The sequence below is a fragment of the Manacus candei genome, unplaced genomic scaffold, assembly GCF_025592945.1.
Source record: "Manacus candei isolate 608988 ecotype Guabito, Panama unplaced genomic scaffold, ASM2559294v1 h1tg000034l, whole genome shotgun sequence".
Classification (NCBI taxonomy): Eukaryota; Metazoa; Chordata; class Aves; order Passeriformes; family Pipridae; genus Manacus; species Manacus candei.
The window spans coordinates 9,723,244-9,743,412 of NW_026138082.1; the positions used below are offsets into that span (position 1 = coordinate 9,723,244).

At 39.1% G+C, this 20,169-nt stretch overlaps 1 protein-coding gene across 4 annotated transcripts in view; it reads left to right on the plus strand.

Moving 5' to 3' along the window:
• The window catches only part of MCM9 (minichromosome maintenance 9 homologous recombination repair factor), a 48,641-nt gene extending 39,450 nt beyond the window's left edge, over positions 1 to 9,191 (plus strand). Inside the window, exons 11-13 of one of the 4 annotated variants that reach the window (XM_051792123.1) lie at positions 5 to 87; positions 4,577 to 4,722; positions 6,913 to 9,191. In XM_051792123.1, coding sequence (XP_051648083.1) covers positions 5 to 87; positions 4,577 to 4,722; positions 6,913 to 8,440 — 1,757 coding nt within the window. In that variant the 3' untranslated portion in view covers positions 8,441 to 9,191. Of the gene's footprint in view, positions 1 to 4; positions 88 to 1,058; positions 1,185 to 4,576; positions 4,723 to 6,912 lie in introns of those variants that run through there. The other 3 variants (XR_007905241.1, XR_007905242.1, XM_051792124.1) reach the window with 3 other exon arrangements.
• The last annotated feature ends 10,978 nt before the right edge of the window (positions 9,192 to 20,169 follow it).

The window sequence follows — 20,169 nt, forward strand, 5'->3', positions numbered from 1 at the left end:
ATAGCTCACGCCCGGTTGATGTTTAGGGATACTGTGACTTTGGAAGATGCAGTAACTGTGGTGTCAGTGATGGAATCTTCTATGCAGGTAAGGTTTCTTGCAGACATTGCCATTGCTGCAATACCCCATTGAAGGGATTCAGTTTTTCATGTACACATGTGCCAGATCCCTTCGTCTCTTTGGAAAGGGTTTTATAGACTCATGGAAAGAAGGTCATCAGGGATCTTGACAAGTCTTTTTTAGTCCATCTGGATTGTTAAAATCCTTAAACAGAGATTATACTGAAAAATCTGGATTAGCAATAAAGGCCTGATACCTTTTTTTATAGACTTCACAGTCTAAGTGAAGTTTTGGCATACTATTGAGTTTTGGTAATCTACATTTTAAAGAGCTTTTGAGCCATAAATTCCATGTTTAATAGCCTCTGATGGGTTTTTTCTCCATGATGTTATGTAGTCACTAATTAACTAGGTATGAGAGAACCTAATAATTTTTTTAAGCAAGTCTGAACAATTGCCAAGACCTACACTTTATTTTGCCATTAAATCATTTTGAACTATGTTGGTGGTAATAGTAAAACTCAGAACTTGTAGAAGGCTAATTTTACTCTGAGAAACCTTCAAATTCCGAACGTGGTTGGACAGAAATTTGTGCATTCCAGTTATCATGTGGATTTATGTAATGCTTCCATGTAAAAAGGCATTAAATAAATGTGGAAAGCTAGATTTTAGTTTACTGTAATGTTGTTAGGATGTTGAAAAGGCAGCACATTTAGAATTAATAAAAGAAATGTGAATCTGATAGAAGGGATTTTTTTTTAGTAGAAATGTGGAAAATAATATAGGCACTATTACTTCAGATAGAATATTTTTAAGAGAAATAAACCTTCATGCTTCGGAGTAGGAAAAAAATTACCATAAGCAGATTATCCAAAGTTTTATGCGTAGGAGCTTTTAGCATGTCTGAAATATTTGGGTTTGGCTCTGTCAGAGATGGTGTACTCCACTGCACAGCTGACTGGTCTGATCCAAAATGGCATTTCCTATGTTTCTGTATAGGTTGATATGAATATATTCAAAGTTTTATATAGCACCCATTAGCTCAATGGACCTGAAAGACCTTTGCAGGAGTAGATATGTTCCTTTTTGGAGACAAAGCTCTTCAGGATAGATGCACAAAGTCATATGTGGCAGGTAGGCCCTTGTGATCTCCCTTGTTCTTTCAGTGAGGGTTGAGAGACTTGCAATTTGTGCCACAGATAATCTACTGCACAGTGTAGCAAATGGAATTTATCTCAAAAATACTACGGGGCCTGACCTTATTAAGTAGGAAAAGATTATTGCACTGTTTTGAAGAGCTCAGCTTTTCAATGACAGCACTGCATCTAAGTTAAAATGTGAAGCTGCTGAAATAGTGGAAGATATCACATAAGTGTTCATTAACTGCAATTAAACCTGTAATTAACTAGATGGGAATTTGATGGGACAGTGATTTTGAAGCAATACAGTTTTGGATATAAGAACTCTGAAATACTAATTTTCTTTGTTTGTTTTTGGTAAGAGATCAAAAAGTGAAATGTATGCATATAATAGTATGTCATCTCTGTGTCTCTCTACCTCATCAGCATGAGTAAAAGCAAAAGAATTGTTTTAACTATGGCTCATTCTTTCATTTTTATGCAGCCCTGCCCTCAAGGGCTGCAGTTTGCATAACAAGCATCTGTCTAGTAAGAGTCAGTGAGAAATTTACCTGAATTATGACTGCAGAAGACTACCTGGGAGTAGTTGGTGTGCTCACTGTATTTGTTCCACTCTTCACTTCTTATGAGCAAGTAGACAAATGTGTTCATTTTTGCTAGGAATCTGCAAATTTGTGCTCTGCTATTTAAGTTCAAATTTTACTTTCCTCCTGGAAAGTATAAATGATTCACTGAAACTGTTTCTTTTTTGATGGAAGAGATTTCTTTGTTTTAGTAAAAAAAGATAGAAAGTAGCATGCAAAAGTTTATTTTCAGAAATGGATTTCTTCTCTAGAAAAAGAAAAACCACAACATTTTGTATAGATACATCCTCTGTTTCCAACCTAATTGTCAGTCTGTAGAATGAGGTTGTAAATGGGGAAATACGAGTATCCTTCTTGAAGGACTGGCTGCCACCTTTTACCTCAGCAAACTCCATCTTCAACACTGTCTTTGGAACTTCTACAATAAGCCATATTCTTGCCAGTATAAATTTAAAGTTTACAGTTCTCCTGCGAGTGTTCAGATATTTCTTGTGAGCCCTCTTGGGAAGGAAGACTATAAAATTTTCTTCACCAACCTAGTTCATTGTGGTTTTTTGTTCATTTTGTCCTCGAATTCACCCTTATATTTCTCTTCCTACTTTGTCAACATATTTCAATTCCCCCACTTGATCTTTTCTTTGTCTCATTTCCTCTTGTTAATACTGTCTCCCTCCTTCTCTTGGTCATGTTTCCATCCTTGTTTTATTCCTTTTACAATCACTCTTCTTTTACTCCTTTTTATATTGGATTTTCCCATTCCTGGGCATTTTACGCCCTTCCTTTCTGCTGACTTTCTCTGTAACACTTTCTTTCTTTTCTTTCTCTGTTCTAGATCCTCTGCCCTCAGCATGTGATTTTGTCATATGGTTACCTTCCTCTACTCAAAATGATATCTCAGAATCTCAGAGGGGCAGATATCTGAGAGACATGAGCACCAGCACAGGAATGAAACCTCACAGATATTTTAAATTCACTTAGAATTTCACACACAAACACACAGACTATTTTAAAGGAGCTCACTGTGATGGCCGAGTACAGCACTGAAAACTCAGTGAGGACAAGACATTATTGTACTCCATGGCTATATATCTACTTTTTTTCCACTGGATCTTTAGGTCACAGGCTGACAGTAATCAGGCCAAAAGGAACTATCTTTTGTTAGTGTTTTGCTCAATATTTTCTTTATTGCCTGCTGTTCTAATGTCAGTATTCTCAATTTCTTCACATATTTTTCTGTGGAATTCATTTCCAGTGTACTTGAATATTTCAGAAATACCAATTCACATATCCTCACACAGTCCTTGTGAAGTGATGGGATGGTACTAGTCCTGTTCTATGATGTGAGGCTGAATTATGCACAATGAGAAGAAATTGTCTGCTGGAACATACCCCGTGAGAGATGTTTGGGGTTTCAGAGTAGTAACACTTTGAGTGTTTGAGTATATTTTCTGTTTTCTGCAATTTCCTTCTATGCACACACCACATCAGGATCCCACTTACAGATTTATTGTCTTTCAAAACCTTTTCTTAACTGGCTCATTCTGAGTCACAAGAACTAGAACTTAGTGTCAGACGTGGAATCTGGTTCTCCTTGGCTGCTTTTAACTGTTCTAACCAAGACACTGAGTCCCCACCTCATTACCTATGAACTTTCCAGTTCCTGAAGCAAATACTGCAGAGACTACAGACTTGTGCTTCTGTGTGGAACAGATCTATCATGTGCCTGAATTGATATGCAAAAAAACAACCCCAAGTGGTAACTTCAGTGAGATGCATTAGAGGTTGCATGAATGGCCTTATTTTTAGCGGTATGCAGTGTTAGAGGGCTTTAATTAGCCAACAGAATTATGTTTTTCGATGTAATTTTTTTAATATAAAATTTAAACTTTTCAAAATGGGAGAACCATAAATTGCCACAGTTGAAAATGTATGGTACATGTGATGCCACATGTAGCAATTTCTGTATCTGGAGACTCCACCGACTTGTGCTATTGCTCTCATGGTACTTGATACATATCTTGTTCATTACTTGTACTGAATTTTATAGATTAGACAGGAGTGGTAAACACTAACTAATTTGTGACAAAATAGAGGGTTTGTGGTGTGAGGTGTTTTTTCCCAAAGAGCAGTTAACTACAGAGCTATTCTAGATTATTTGTTGTGGAACAAATCACTGTGCAAGATGCTCTGTTCCAAATAAAAATTATTTAATTTTTACAAGGCACAGCAAAATTGTCCCAGGTTAAAATCACTTACAAGTCACTGGGATTACTCCCAAATGGTTACTCTTAAAGAACTACTCAGAAATATTTCTGCCAGACAAGTCACCCTGTGTTGATAAACCTTAATACCCAAGTCTTTCCCTTTAAGAAATGAGGCAAAGCTAATGAAAACTTCTAGTAGTCAGAACTACTTCTGTTATAAAAGTTCCTCACATGGGCAGAATTTTTACTAGGTATTTGGAAAACTTTTATAACTGTCATTTTCATTTTCAGTCATGATGTTCTCAAGCCTTAGGTGGACTTCCCATTCTTTGTATCAATAAAAATAAACCAGGACAAGTAAACTGCAGGCTTGATCATGTAATTGCTTTATGTGTACGAGCAACTTTGCCCATGTGAGCAGACCTAATGGGATTATTTATGTGGATACAATTAATAAATATTTTTACCTTAAGCTTTAAAATTTGTAGGGGAGAATTTTGGATAAAATGATCTGCACTGTGTTAATTTGGTGCTGAGTAATAAAAGTAGTTTCCTACTATTTTTTTTCTCCAATCTCTTTGTTGACATAGGGGGGTGCACTTCTTGGAGGCATCAATGCCTTACACACCTCATTTCCCGAAAATCCAATGGCGCAGTACCGAACACAGTGTGAACTCATATTGGAGCGGCTGGAGCTGCAAGATCTTCTGCACAAAGAGCTACAAAGACTTGACAGGTCTATACAAAGCAACAAACTAATTCAGAAGCGAAAAAGAAGTTGTTTCATGATAATATTTGGAGAGAGTCTAAAAATAGGGTCTGGCATTGGGAAGGGACTTGTTCTTTAGAGGACATGGATAATCAGAGAGATTGTTTTGAAGTAGCACTTTGAGATCAAGATCATTTCTCTCTCTGGGTTATGGAATTTACAAATATTTTAAGAGCATTTTAATCAGTTCTCAACTCATATCCCAATACTATGCTCGGATAAATTTTAGCAGAGCTTCTTAGAGCCAAATGCCAGATTCTGTAGCTGATCAAATAATTTTATATAACCTTTTGTTGCTTGCAGCAGATCTGCTTCATGATTTTTTAAGCCTTCTTTTGTGTTGGGCTTGTCAGGATCCTTCCCTTTCTGCTAAGGGAAAATGTAAGCCTGGATCAAAATTCTGTTCTTTCGGGTGATTTTTCTTTTTTGACATGCTGGAATTTTCACTGTCTCATCTCTAGCTTTCAGCTCACTGCAGTAATCTTTGGAAAGTCTATTTGTCATTTTTAATAGAAAGCTATTAATGTACTGAGGCTGAGAGAAAAACACAAGGATTGAAAGGAAATAAAATACAAAAAAATAACACTTGTTTCCTGGAATGAGATTAGGCTCTAAAGAAATTTGTACTTTCTTGTTGTTAAAGGAAGATAAAAGATTAATGTTGTTGAATTTGATGGAAACAGCTGGGAGAATTCACTTTTCTTTTAACTACTTTTGAGACTTATTTTGTAAGTCATAGTAATGATATGTTAAATAACCACAGAGTCAACAAAAGCAGATGAAAATAGGATATATTCCAGAGACAGACAAAAACTAGTTTTAAAACAGAGGTGTTCACAAGGGATCATAGAAATGTAGGATGGGATGGGAGATCAAATACAAAGACAGGATCAGGTCTGCATTTGACCTTCCTGGCAGGGGCTCATGTTATCTGTTCTGAAGCCCTTCTAATGATGAGGATTTTCCATTGCCACTGTATAGTCTATTCCATGATTGCTCCACCTAATGCTCATAAAGGTTTTCCCAATATCTCATTGAACCCCCTATGCTGCAAATTAAGCTGATTTCTTCTTCTGTCCCTTAAGCAGCTTAGGGAATACTAAATTAATGTCCTCTTTAAAATAACCTATTCTGTACTGAAAGACTTGTTCCATGCATTCCCCCTATTTCAATAAAACAAGCATATATCTCTCATCCCTTCACGACAAGTCATAGTCTATATCCCATAAAAAATTTAAGAATAAACATGTTAGTAAACAGTTATGATAATTACTCTAAAACATACTTGTCAATGTAATGTTTTCTCTCTCATATAGCAGAGAAACTGTTTATAATGCATAAGTATCATTTCTCTTAGACAAATGTATTTACTTTTGGGATGGACTCTGGCTGCTTTTCACTCACAGTTTGTATCACTATTTAGCAAAAAAACAGAATACTGTCTCCCTTTGAAACTATATGTTTAAGTACAATAAACAGAATATCAGCTATAATGAGATTGGAGGGAACCCTCATTCTAGCACCTCTGTTGTTTTGGTGGGCCATGAGAATACTGATAGCCGCAGACAGTCATAATTAAGTGTTATAAGTGATCTGAGATGCTTTCACTCTATCATATGGAGTTTTTGACATGTTGTGTACATAGCGATTATGAGAGAAATCCAACAACAACCACTGTTCCAAGTAATACCTAGATTTTCCATTCCAATAACTTGTTTGAGGCTTTGTCTGGTTCAGGATAAAATTTAATTAGGTTCCTGTTCTAGCAGATAGATTTACAGAATATGTAAAATCCCGAGGGACTTTGTAAGTAGTTGTAAGTAGTGCAAATGGTTGTAAGTAGTGCAAAACTGTTTGTTTAGTTTTTATTTTTTTTCTGTTTGGTTTACCAAGGAAATGCAGTTTAGGTGGTTACTTCCTCTGTCCATCTATCAATTAGGGACAGTAAATTCTACCAATTACTGTCAAAGGTGCTGAAAGATCACAGACTGCAACACCAGCTTTTGTAACTGTATGTGAAACTTAGCACTATACCTTTGTGGGCTACGTTATTTGTAGCTTTCCAACAGTCATACCTATTAAGTATCAATAATGCAATGAAGAAAGAAAAAGAAAGAAAAATAATTTACTATGGCCTTTTTTTTTTTCACTTTATAGATTGCAAATGGAAAATTCATCCCAGCTGCAGCCTGAAGAGACAAATTTCAGTGCTACCACAAGATGCTTGAACGGGGATGTGTTTGGACAGTCAAAGCAAAGGTCTCAGTCAGAACCTTCAAAGCAACAAGAGGATAACTCTGAGTCACAGCCTTTGCCTGAAGGCAGCTGTGACAGGGATATTCATCCAGAAACCTTGTGCAACCAAGCACATGGTAATAACAAAAATACCAACAGCCTGGCATGGTTTGACAGCCTGGAAGAGCGCAGAGTTGATGCTGAAGAAACTTCTCAGAAGAAGTCTCCAGTGCCCAAGATATCTCCAAATAACTTGGCTTCAAAAACCCCGTGTAAAATATCCTGTTCTGAAGAAAGATCCGCTTCAGTACCTATGAAGGGAAATGGAATACGAGAGTCACTAACAGCTGTGGATCTGCATGCTCCTTTGAAACAGGACAAAGTTTCCAAGTTAAGCAGGAAAAGGACTGAAGAACACAACTGTTCTTCTTCAGAAGCTCGTATTCCAGACCCAGCATCACCAAGTGCTAGTGTGCAGGATTCAGTTATTACACAACATGCTTCTAAAAGGTGGCAGAGGCTGCACACGGAGAAATCACGTGGATTCTTTACAAGTACACAGGACCCTGAGGCAAAGGCTCTTCATTCAGTATTACCTGCCTCTGGCCTGTCAAATCTTTCAAGTGATGCAGATTCTGTGCTAGGGGAAGAAGAGAACAGTATATCTGTAGCAGCAAAAAGTGCAACAATTTCCCTGAGAAAACGAAGTAAACGTCAAGTAGTGAAGGAAACAAATGTAAGTTCCCATGAGCCAGAAATCTTCGACAGTGAAAGTCCCCCAACTGCTAAACTGGCTAAATTTTCTTTCAGACCAAGGACAAAACTTGATCATTCTTCAGAGAAGAAAAATGAAGAAGTTTCTCTTTTTCACAATGAAACTATTTTTAAGCCAGGGGAGCAGCTCCAGGGAGAGCAGGTGCCAGAAGCATGCTGCCCCCCCGAGGAAGGCAAGATGACGTTGACTCGCTTAGGAAAATGTAGTTTGGAAAAACGATCAATTGATAATAAAGGGAAAGAAGAGCAGGAGAGTCAGGCCTTAGGGAAAGAAATCAGAGGAAGGGCAACAATATGCTCTGATGTCAGTTTTGATGCTGCGTCACATCCACCCCCTGAGAAGAAAAGGGAAGGAGAGGAGAAACTTGGTGGCCCAAGCACAGGGAAGGTGCGCTCCAGCACATTAGCCAAACTGTCAACTTTCTCCTTTGTGTCACGTCCTGAGTCAAAATCAGAAACCTCACCTGCCATTAGGACTGGCACTAACAAGGAAAGCCATAGTACATCACTGAAGGTGCACATGAGCAATCCTAGCAGAAGGAAGAGTTTTGTGTTGGGAAATGCTGGTAAGGCCAGTGTGATAACACAGAAATCTCTCTTCTCAATAGCAGAGCTAGATGATTCTACATTAGATTTTGATTGGGATGAAGAGGTTAGGAAAAATCCAAGCTCATAACATGTATATCTTCCCGATTACTTAACATGCAGTTCTTCTGAATCTTCACCCTTCTATCAATTGTATCCATGGTTTTCAAACTATTTCATAGATTCATCCTGGACCTGAGTTGACACCAATGAACATACTTTCTTTAAGGGCCACATACTTTACATAAGCTAAGGACCATGTGTACTGCAGGCCTGATGTGGCTTTTAGTTTTCTAAACTCTTCCCAAGACTATTTATCCTAGTTGACTGTTCTGATTGACCTGATGAAACCTGAAGATTTGTATGGTTATGTTCATGTGTCCAGAGTGAATGATCTTGCAGAAGAGCAGGCTTGATTGACTTTATCCTTTATTTCATGTAACAGTTAGAATTACACATGATTCAAATTGTCCTTCCAAATGACTATACTGCTTTAGAAAAATGATGATGCTAAAGCTATGTAATTATATTTTGTTCAACTATTTGTCTCAACATAGTTACCAATATTGTCATTTATCATCATGCTATGGTAAGTATTTCCATGTTATCATGATCATGACAATTTTGCTGCATCTTTGATTACTGTGCTCCTTGTCACATGTCTAATGTTGAAGACATGGATCGAGAGATTTTTGTTTCTGTTTTTTAATTTCAATTTTAAATACACTGGTTCAGATATCTGTGTTTGTGTTCTGGGTCATTTTATCAAAACCCAACTCTGTAATAAACACACAGTTCTCCACTGCAGAGACAACAAATTTCAGGTGATTGAATGGGAGTCTTCAGTAACCAGGGTAACTTTAATGCAGTCAGTAAGCCCTGGCATATAAACTATACTTCAAACATAGCACCATGGTGAAGAGCTTCCCTAGTGCAGCTTGGTTCTGATTCAGATAATGTTTACTCAGCTATTTTAATTGTGATTAGAGTTTTACTGCATCTGATATGCAGTTCATCTTCCGTAGCATGCTACCTCATTTGTCTAATGGGAAATTAATCTATTAATGCATTACATGTTTACAGGGAAAAGTAAGCCTTAATTTTCTTTTAGTGACTTGACTGGTATGTTTCTTCTCTATTTTGACTCTCCACGGAATATGTTTGTTATTACCTGCAAGGTAAACAGAAAATAGAGTGGTTGCTTACAGCACAGTAAATCCTTTGAGAGACTTCCTAGCACAACAACAGATTCTCTGTTGATTTGCTTAGAAGTAGCTCCCTTGAAACCAGGTGAGTTAAAATACTGCAAAATTTCAGAGAATTGAGGGAGTGTGAGGCCCAAGTACTCCGGAGTGATACAAGAATAGTAGGGATAGTAGTTGGCTTACTGTTAAGGGTTTTGGGAAAAAGACAGAAACATTACTGTCCAGACTGCTTGTGGGGTAATTCCTCCACTGGAACATGACATCAACTAAAACAAGTGGAATTTATCCACCTCCCTCCCAAAGCACAGAGCCACCCATCACGTTCCTTCTCACCAACACCTATGCCAGGTCAAGGGAGACATGCCCCCATGACCTACTGCCAGAGAAAATCAGAAGTTTCCTACAAGATGCTGTGTCTACACTGAAACTTGAGAAGAGTCAAGAATACTGGAGCTATTAACGTTTATGGTGGTCTTCCTACTTGTATTTTTTGCATCAACCACTTGCATGGTGGTCTCATTTACAATCAGAAATCCTCTTTGCTAGCTGTTTGGTTTGATGGATGTTACTAGCTGGCCAGTGCAAAGCCAGAACATAGCTACTGGATCCCATTCAAGCATCATGAATTCTTTTACCATGTAAAATGATAAATTAGTCAAGAGAAATTTCATCCACCTATGCTGGAAGTACTGTTTTATTTATCACATCCCTATAGAACAGTAGCTATGGCCTCATCTAATGTAATTTGTTGTTTAAGGTTATGTGACAAGCTGATCTCAAGAACTGCAGGACCTTTTCCTAAATATTCTTTTGTGGGAGGCTGATTGACTTTTTTGTCTGGCTTGCAGATGTCCTTAGTACTCAACAGCTAAAGCTTAAATCAGTGAGATTTGTGTAAGGTGCAGTGTAATCATAATTTCACCCTTGTGTCTTCATCTCTCTCGTATTCTTGGTTGTGAATTGGCCCCTTCAAGAAGAAATGGTAGTGAGTAGTCTCACTTGGGATATCTGGGAGTAGAGGAAACAAGAAAATTATAGAGGTTCAAAGTGCTTCTTGCTGAGGACATCTGAGAGCCTAAGACCTCCCACATTTTAGCACCTGTCTTTACTAGGTTGCAAGTCAAGCTTGCAGCCCTCAAAACAGTATGTCTGAGCACATTAGGACAAGTTTGATAATCCCTGGAGACTTTCCAGACTTCCTGGAAAGAGCATGGCTGGGTTGCTATCTACCACTTAGATATGTTTTAGTGACCTAAATCTAAACCTAGACTGTAGAATTTAGGCAGAGTGAATTCCATCATTTTTTGTAGTGTCTGAATGGTTAATAATTTTTGAGGGACAATATGTTAGATAGTATATCAGTAAAAAATAAGTTTGCTCTTCAGACTCCCCAGACTAGAAGTAGTCCACCTTATGAAGTGGAACAATGCTTCTTTATTGAGCAGAGGTTTTTGAGATGTGAGGGATCGCTTCTCCCTTTTGTGTAACATGAGAAGTGGAACAAAAGCCCAAAGGAGTCAAGGAAGGATACTGAAAACTCCAATCACACTGAGGTCACTCTGCCTAGAAGACCACTTGGGCGTTGTTTCCCAGTTAGAAGCAAAGAAAAGGAGGCACAGGGACATCAGAGACATTCTACTGAGCTTTCAGAAAGGCCCATCTTTCCTATATTATCAGAAGAAAAGCACCGATGTTTTTTCAAACTGTCTGCAAAGAGGTTCTAGCCACCAAAATGTATGAGGTAAATAACCAAAGAATAAATTTGGAAAGGCAGATACTGCTGAGATAATTCTTTACTTTATCAGACCAGTTGAAATACTACTGTTGTGGTACTGTTTCTGATTCATAGCACAAATTCAGAGCATCCAAGGTAAATGCAAAGCACCGAGTAATAAGAAAATGATACCTGCTGCTGATTTACTCTCTCCCTCACCACTGCCATTTATCAGTGTCTTGGCAGGAAACATGGCTAACTTCTTTCCTTTCCCTTTTTAAACCATCTTCCCCCACAAATAATCCCAAGTTTCAATGTTTTTTGAGTGCTACAATAGCCCAGTGATGGGATAATTTAAACCATTATGGCAGTGACAGTTTGCTGGGCTAACCTACAGATGAATTTCCCTTTCATCAGTGGGCAGATGAGTCACTCCCTGTCAGCCTGTCTTCCTGGCCAGACACTGAGCCGTTATCTCCATCTTTTAACACTTGCCTCTCCGAGTCTATGATCTATCAAACCAATTACTACTGTTGAATATCTTGTATTTTATTAAGCTGTGTTCATGGAAGGTGAATGTATATGTTACTGTTGCTGTCTTAAAACCCAGTTGAACCAAACTTTAGAAGCCACTGGTTTAGTAGTGTGATCAGGCCCTCGTTTGTGAGCAGCAGTGAAATGCCATTAGATATTCAGTGGCCAGACTCCACTGCCTTGGCTGAAACCAGATTTCATCAAGTTAGTGTGGGACTGGATCATGTCCCATAGTAGTGTTCTCCTGGATGGCCCATGCAGACATGCTGATGACTCAAAAGGAAGGTGGAAAGCAAAAAACCCAACAATTTAATTAGGTATTGTTTAATTACATTTTTGGATTAAAAAAATGCTTCATCATAATTCTTTTAATCCTACTGCATGGTACTTTTGCAGGGAAAGGCACAGCCTTGTCTAAAACGGGACTGGATTTAAGAGACCCACACTCTTTGGAATTAGGAGCCCAGGTCTGATATTTTAGACTGTCGTGAAGTAGCCCCTCTTAGTGCCTGAATCACTTCTCATTTGCCAGTACTTGGGAAGGGGGAGCTGTGGATAATGGTTCTCTGTGGTTACATACATCACTGGTTGATTTACAGACCTCTCTGAGGGCCTATCTCCTCACTTCTTTTGTATCTGGAAAGTCCTGCTGAAAGAGGCTTCCTAAGGAGTCTTCCTCTCTTCTTCCTATTTACAGAAACAGGCTATCAGCCATGCCCAGGGCTTATTTTTGGGTTAGATGCTATTGACAAGTCTTCATATGGTGAAGGCAAACCACAAAGCTGTTCCTGGTTATACAGCCACAAGTTATTTCCAGGTCTCAGCTGAGGTCTTTACCTGTTGGTTTAGGATTTTTTAAAATTCCTTCATTTTTTTAATCTTTTTTTAGTGATCTTTTGATTTCACCCTAATTCATCCCTTCATTTATTCATTACCTCACTTGCAGATGAGTTTCAGGATGCTACATACAGTAATCTAGCATTTGTCACCTGTTCATTGAAGCATTGCTGCCAAGGTGACATTTAAGACAGTGCAATCCATAAATGTTTGTGTGAAATTTCCCCCAAAAGAAAAGGCAGTAAGGCAGAAAGCAGCATATTTTATATCCAATTTTCTTCTAATATGTTTGACTTCTTTAATTTAAACTGTTACACTATTAAGTTACACTTAGTCTGATCATTCAGGATCACCTGAAATTCTTCCTAGAGACAGTAGGATATGTGGTTATTTGTTACCTTTCAGGATCTTGCAACACTTAAGAGGACAAAGCTGTTCTTCATATCCTTATAGTCCAATCTTGCTTCAGACCACTGGCAGACATTATCAGACACGGTCTGTGACTGCTGCCACTGCTTCCTTAACCTCCCTTTCAGGTGCCTCCTCACCTCCTTCCCTTCCTCCTGGACACTGCTGCCTTCTTTCTCTGAAACTTGGGACTGTCATCACTGCCTGGTCCTGCAATGTCAGTGCAGCTCCCTTCAAAACTCCCCTGAGAGACGTTGTCCATCCTGTTTAAGGCATTTCTGGGGTGGATACCTAGTTCTTAAGCTTGTAAAACAACCCATAATAGGAATCACTTGCCATGTAAACATCTTACAAAACCAGTCTTCAGTTCTTCCCAGCAGTATGAAAATTTTAGTCATGCCACAAAGAACATGGTAAAAGAGGAACTGAAAGAGGGACCATGAGCCATGTGTAAGAGCTACTCTGCTAACACAGAATCACAGAATATGCTGAGTTGGAAAGGACCCACAAGGACCATCAGGTCCAACCCTTAGCCCTGCACAGCACCAACCCCAAGAGTCACACCATGTGACTGAGAGTATCGTTCAAATGCTTCTTGAACACGTTCTTGCGGTGACTGCCAGCCACTCTTACTCCAGTTCCTATGCTGCTTCTCATTCTAAGTAACTGGTAAGCAGAAGAAAACCCTACATGGCTGAGTTTGCTTGTTGCTCCTATTATCCTCAGGACAGTAGTTTCAATGCTGTGATTATTGTCAGATACATAGATTAATGTGTTAAATATTATAAGGTGGTGTGCAGTGGGATTACAAAACCAAGTGAGCTAAAGCCAAAGGCAAGGCAAAGTCAAACTGAAATGAAACTTCTAATTAGTGCATTCCATGTGAACAGATTTCCCAAGTGAGGACATATAACATCACATTCTAAAAGGAATGTATTTATTGATGGAAAGATGAGGTAAATCGAGTATTAAGTGCTCTGTATTTCATGTGAATGAGGCAATAGCTTCATTAATAATGAATACTAATTATGTCATCTCCCTTAGGTATCTGGTGTGTCTTTGCTTATCGATACTTTCCTTCCTGTTAGATAGGAGAGTATTAATACTTCCAAGGAATAACATTGTCCTTTACTGACTAAAAAGTACAGGTATTTTAGAAAAGACTGAAAATATGTTTCTTATCAAGTCTGATTATTCTGAAATATATATGTAATTACAATTTTGCACATAATAATTATATATATCATTTAATAACTAAATACACAATAATATATGCATAACAAATACAGATTGTTTAAAAATGCAAATATTATTGTACAAATAAAATGTATTATTGCAATGCACTTTAGGAAGACATGTCCTTAGGAGCAGTGACTTTTCAATCAGTACCATTTCCTAACTTGAACTCAATAGTTGTGAGATAGTTACCAAATGTAAAAAGGCAAGGAAAGGACTATATGTCATCACAATCCCCAACAGGAAAGCTCATACAAGCAAAACCTACGTGACCTTGATCACGTGGTGTTTGGCATCTTCTGAATAGCAGATACCAAGTTCCAAATCACTGTTGCTGCTGTCAACATTACTCCAACACCATACTCCCTGGCAACCAAAAGCAGGGGTGAAGAACAGTGGGAGCTGCAGGTTCCCTGATGTAGTCATCTTTTGTGTTCAGCAGTACCCTTATGTTGCTCGTCTTCGTTGCCAAATACTAGGTGAGTGCACCACATTTTTCCAGAAGTGTTACTTGCCTTTGTCCTGAACTGTTTTTCCTTCTCCATTCAAGGCACCTACTTGCTACGAGTGACTGTTAATCTGTCAGAACGAAACATTACACAGAAGAGAAGCAACACTTCTGTAGTAGGACAGCAGCTTTACTCCATTCCCTCTTTCATGGAGATGTGGAGATGTAAAAATGCTTGTCATTGAATACAAAGGTGTTTTATGCGTTACAGCCACGATTTTTAAGAGGTTCTTTTAGATCACAAATTGACCTCAGAAAAGAAGGCCAGCTTTTAGAAGAGAGTGGTACCCACTGACAGCACCAAAATTCAGCAGGGTGAGCATTTTGCAGTGGAGAGGAACCCAAAGCAGTGTGGGATGCCAGCTGACACAGCCACTCACATCAGCACAAGCATTAAGTGATGTGCTCCATCCCAGCCTGCGGATCTGGATTGACACTGCACTGACAAGTAAGGAGACGTGTGCAGGTCTGTGCTGAGGACCATGGCAGTGCAGCCTTGCTGCAGCTGGCACTCCTGTCTCATTCATACTGTACTGATGCAAGTAGTCTTGGCTTTCGTCTCAGCAACACCTAGAGCTAACTATGACCACAAGAAACCTCAGTGATGCTAAACACAAAGGCTAAAAACTACAGGAAATGCTGACTGCCATTCAGAATACTTCAGTATTCAGAGGTAGGATAAATTCCCCCTAAACTATGGCAATTTAACTTTTTTGGTAAAAAGTACCTTTTACCATGTTTGGTATCTGAGAGCACTGCTGTACTCTATAGTTAGCGATTAATATCATCACTGAAAGATCTTTTCCTTGTTTAAATAAATAACAAAGACCAAAGCTCAAATAATTTTAAATATATCATAAAATGTTGGGAAGACTGAAAACTTTAGAGTCACTAGAGGGTCATTTCAGTTTCTGCAAGGATCAGAAGGAACACTTCCAGTGACTTCAGTGGGATAATTTTCTAATTACCTTCACAAGATTCAGCTCAGCATGTATTTATGGGTCCATTATCCAGTTATCAATATCCAGAAGTAGGCACCCTTCTAGTCTTTTGAAAGATACCTTTTCTTCAAGCAAACTGGAACTGAAAATATACTCATGTCTCAATGAACTCAGAGAAAATAGAAGGTTTTTTTCCATATTAGTGATTAAATAAATATAAATGAAATTGTTAAAAAGTTGAAAGTTAAAGTTCCATCTCTAATCACCTCTCAGTGGTGTCACTGAAATGATGATATAATCTAAAATAATCATGATTTGGAATTATCTCGTTAAGTGCTATCTTGATTTAATCAGCTGTTCCTGTAATTACATTATGGCTCTCCCATTAGTATTTTATCAGCCTCATTGAGGGCTACATACCTCCACTGTTAAGATTTTTTTATAGGCTACAGTTGATGTGCAAACCTCAGGATGGTTGGAATTTATTGCAGCTTAGCTGCAAAACCAGTGGGTTTTCCCCTACAAAAAACAGGAAGAAAATCTCTACTATCTATTTTCAGATTCCTTTAATCCATCCAGAAAATACTTGAACGTAATCAAACTTTACCTTTTAAATTTAAGGCTATTTTGCAAACATAATCACTACCAAAATTGGAATAGAAAACTAATTTTTGCAGGGGAGATTGTTGCATGCAGAGCAAAAGTATGTCTCAGAAAGGTTCAAGTCTCTGATTCCATGTACTTTGGAGGCTATTCTGCAAACTTACCTGTAATGGCATACTTGCTGCAAAGCAACAGGAGATGAGCCACTGCCTATCAAAATGGAGAGGTTAATTTTAATCTTTGAGAATTTGGATTAATAACCATAGACTCATAAGCAAAGTCAGCCAATTGGTTAAAAAAAAAAGAATGATACTTGAGCAATACCTTGGATATACACTGTTTCTGATACCTGTGTTCTCTCTCAACTGTTTGGTTGCTTTTTAACACATGCACCTGAAATACCTGTGCAATTGTGTTGTGTGGCATACTAAGCTTGATTTCATCTTAGAAAAGCAAACCAAAACCCTGTAGTGCCATTTACATACATGACAGTAAGAAAATACATCACAGAAAATGAGGGATATTCTAGACCATGTAACAGTTAAATAAGGAGTATAAAGAATGAGTATAAAACCCTGTACCTAGTTTCTTGGCAGTGTGTGCTTGTGCTATTTTGTTCAGTGTTTTCACAAGTGTTGGCTTCATGGTTTACCTTGTTTGTACTCAGTAAGGCAGACTCTAACATGTATAAAAGCAGTCACGTGAGTGCACACATATTAGGAATTCACGGGAAAATGGAGTGATAGGGACATATGCTTCCACTAAACACTTGTAAACATGCACTATGCATTTGCAAGTCCTGAAACCAGACTTAGAAGAAGAAATCTTTTCTCTCCTTGTTAGAGGAATGTCATATTTTTCTCCAATGTAACATCAATTATCCCAGACACATGCTCTGATAAGCAATATAATAACTTTTTCTTTTATTACAACAATACCTGAAATTAACTTTTTAAGTGATAATGAGCAATCAGAGAAAAGAGAAAGGCGATTGAGTGAAAGTTACTGTAGAACCAGCAGAGGGAGCTCCAAAATTTGAATTCTTTTCTGCAGTGGGGAACGTCTTTGGAGCCTACTGTTGCGAGAAATAGTCTTTAGTCACTGAACACCGTGGCTGTCTGCACTGCTTCTTCGCTGGTCCCAGGAATTCACAACAGCAAAATTATTTCATATTTCCTTGGGAGGAGTACTCTTCTGACATGCTTAAAATGTAATTTAAAAGGTCTCTGCAGTACCACTGTTTCTTGGAAGAAATAATCATAGTATAATTGTAAAAATTTCCAGTTATCAAATCATATGCTAAACCCTTTCTTAAAATATTAAATGTCAGCACTATTGCCCTTGTTACCTGAAACCATTGCACTTAACAGTAAGCCATGAGAAAGAGACAGACTGTGACATTAAATGTTCTTTTCCAAACTAAGACATATGATACCTCAACAGAGTGCCCTGGCCTGGGTCACAACAGGTTTCCTTATTTTTAGAATAAGATCCAATATGATGACTGCCAGGACACTGAAGGGACATGGAGCACGGAATCAGCTATGGAGTGCTTTCTTCATGTGCTGTGTAAAAAGCAGCATGGCCAGCTGGGCGAGGGAGGTGATTCTCCCCCTCTATGCCACTCTACTGAGACCCCACCCGGAGTACTGCCTCCAGCTCTGGGGCCCTGGCTTAAGAAGGATGTGGACCTGTTGGAGCGGGTCCAGAGAAGAACCACAAAGATGCTCAGAGGGCTGAAGTACCTCTCCTGTGGAGACAGGCTGAAAGAGCTGTGGTTGTTTAGCATAGAAAAAGAAGGCTCCAGGGAGACCTTATAGCAGCCTTCCAGTAATCTCTTCCAGTAACCTAAAGGGGGCCTGCAAGAGAACTGGAGAGGAACTTTATACAAGGACATGTAGTGATAGGGCAAGGAGGAATGCTTCAAGCTCAAAAAGGGTAAGCTTAGACTAGATATTAAGAAGAAATTCTCCATTGTGAGGATGGTGAGACACTGGAACAGGTTGCCCAGAGAAGTTGTGGATTCCCCATCCCTGGAAGTGGCCAAGTCCAGGCTGGATGGGGCTTTGAGCAACTTGATCTAGGTGGAAGGTGTCCCTTCCCATGGCAAGGAGTTGGAACTAGATGGTCTTTAAGGTCCCTTCCAACCCAAACCATTCTATGGTTCTATGATCTGACCAGCAAACTTAATATACCTCAGCAGTTCTCCCTGGCACAGACTCACATAGACCTGGACTCTTTTGGCATTACACCTTCCTCAGCTCAGAGTAAGAAACTGTCCTAGCCAGGGAGAAGTGTTACTGGAAATTGTTTTACTGTCAAAATCTCAGACTGAAAACCAGCACAGCTGAGGAATGAGCTGGTCAGGTGTTCTCCAGATCTCTTTGCTAATGTAGCTATGGAGTGCTTCTATCTTTAATTATTTCTTTCAGCAAAAGGAACTGGAGAGAAAATAAATACCCACTCAGCACACTGTATTATCACTGAGAGCTGCACAATATAAAGTTCCTTGTCAGCAGTGTCCAAGGCAAGGATGGCTTTGGTACCTCTCATCCTTTCCTCAATAACATGCTTATGCATTGGCATGAGCATTAAGCTGATTAACATTAGCTTAATTGGTAGCAATCCAGGTTTGAGCTGAATGCTCTTGAAAACTCTCCTTGAGTATTATGAGAGGCTTTTCTCTTTCTGGAAAAAAAAAAAAAAGTTTTATTCTCTTTTACTGATATCAACCCACAAAAGTTTCTGAATTATAAACAACTTTGACCAGTACTATAACAGCAGAAATTACCTAAAAGACCTGCCAAAAAAGACCTTTTAGATATTTCTGTCTCTTCTGTTTCTCTGATCTTTAGAGTGGTATTGCCAGCTTCCCTGTATCGTATGCCTTTGCTAACCCTCTTCTTCCAAATTAAGACAACAGTAACATGCTTTCTGTACCTGGTAATGTTTCTGTTTCTTTGCTCCTGGTTTCTGATGAAATATCTACCACTCCCCAGCTTTTTTCAGTGGCCCATGAATATTTTGACTAAGGAGAGTGTTACTTAACCCTAATGCTTCCATGCCTTTAAAATGCTTGTTTGGAGGGTGATTAAAACTCCACAGAATTCAGCCACTTTGCTCCCTCCCCCCCTTATATAACACGCCTGATAGTGATGACAGTCAACTCATCACCAAGACTGGTCTGGGACCTGTGGGATTTGGGGACAGAATTATCAAGGCTTTTGTCATGCACTAAGTGTAAATTGAAACTCCAGCATCTGCCTGTAATACAATCCTCTATTGCTTGTAACATCAGTCAACAGTTTCTTAAGCAGTGAGCCTTCACAGCTTTGCTTGCAGCTCCTCCCAACAGGCACCTCTACCCTGCTGGTTGAGCCTGGATCTCAGGCTGTGCTGGGAACCAGCTGTGCCTGCTGTTTTGGGTGCTCAAATGTGGCCCAAAGCAGGAGCAGGGCCTGGGGAGCCTGCCTATATCTGACACCTCAGCACAGGTTTTAGGATCTCAGGGGTAGTTCAGATTGGACATCAGGAAGAATGTCTTCAGTGAAAGGTTGGTTAAGCATTGGAATGTGCTGCCCAGGGAAGTGGCAGTGTTACCATCCCTGGAAGTGTTCAAGAAATGACTGGACGTGGCACTTAGTGCTATACCATACTGAGCAAAGCTTGGTGCAGGTGCTTTCAGCCCAGAGTTCAGCAGTCGGTGACCTTAGAGAGTGAAGGTCTTAAAGACAAATTAAGCAAACATTAGCCTGGGAGAGGACAGTGCACCACTGGGGTCACTCCTGAGATACCCTTCCTCCGATGAGGGAGAAAGCGCAGGTATCACAGGTG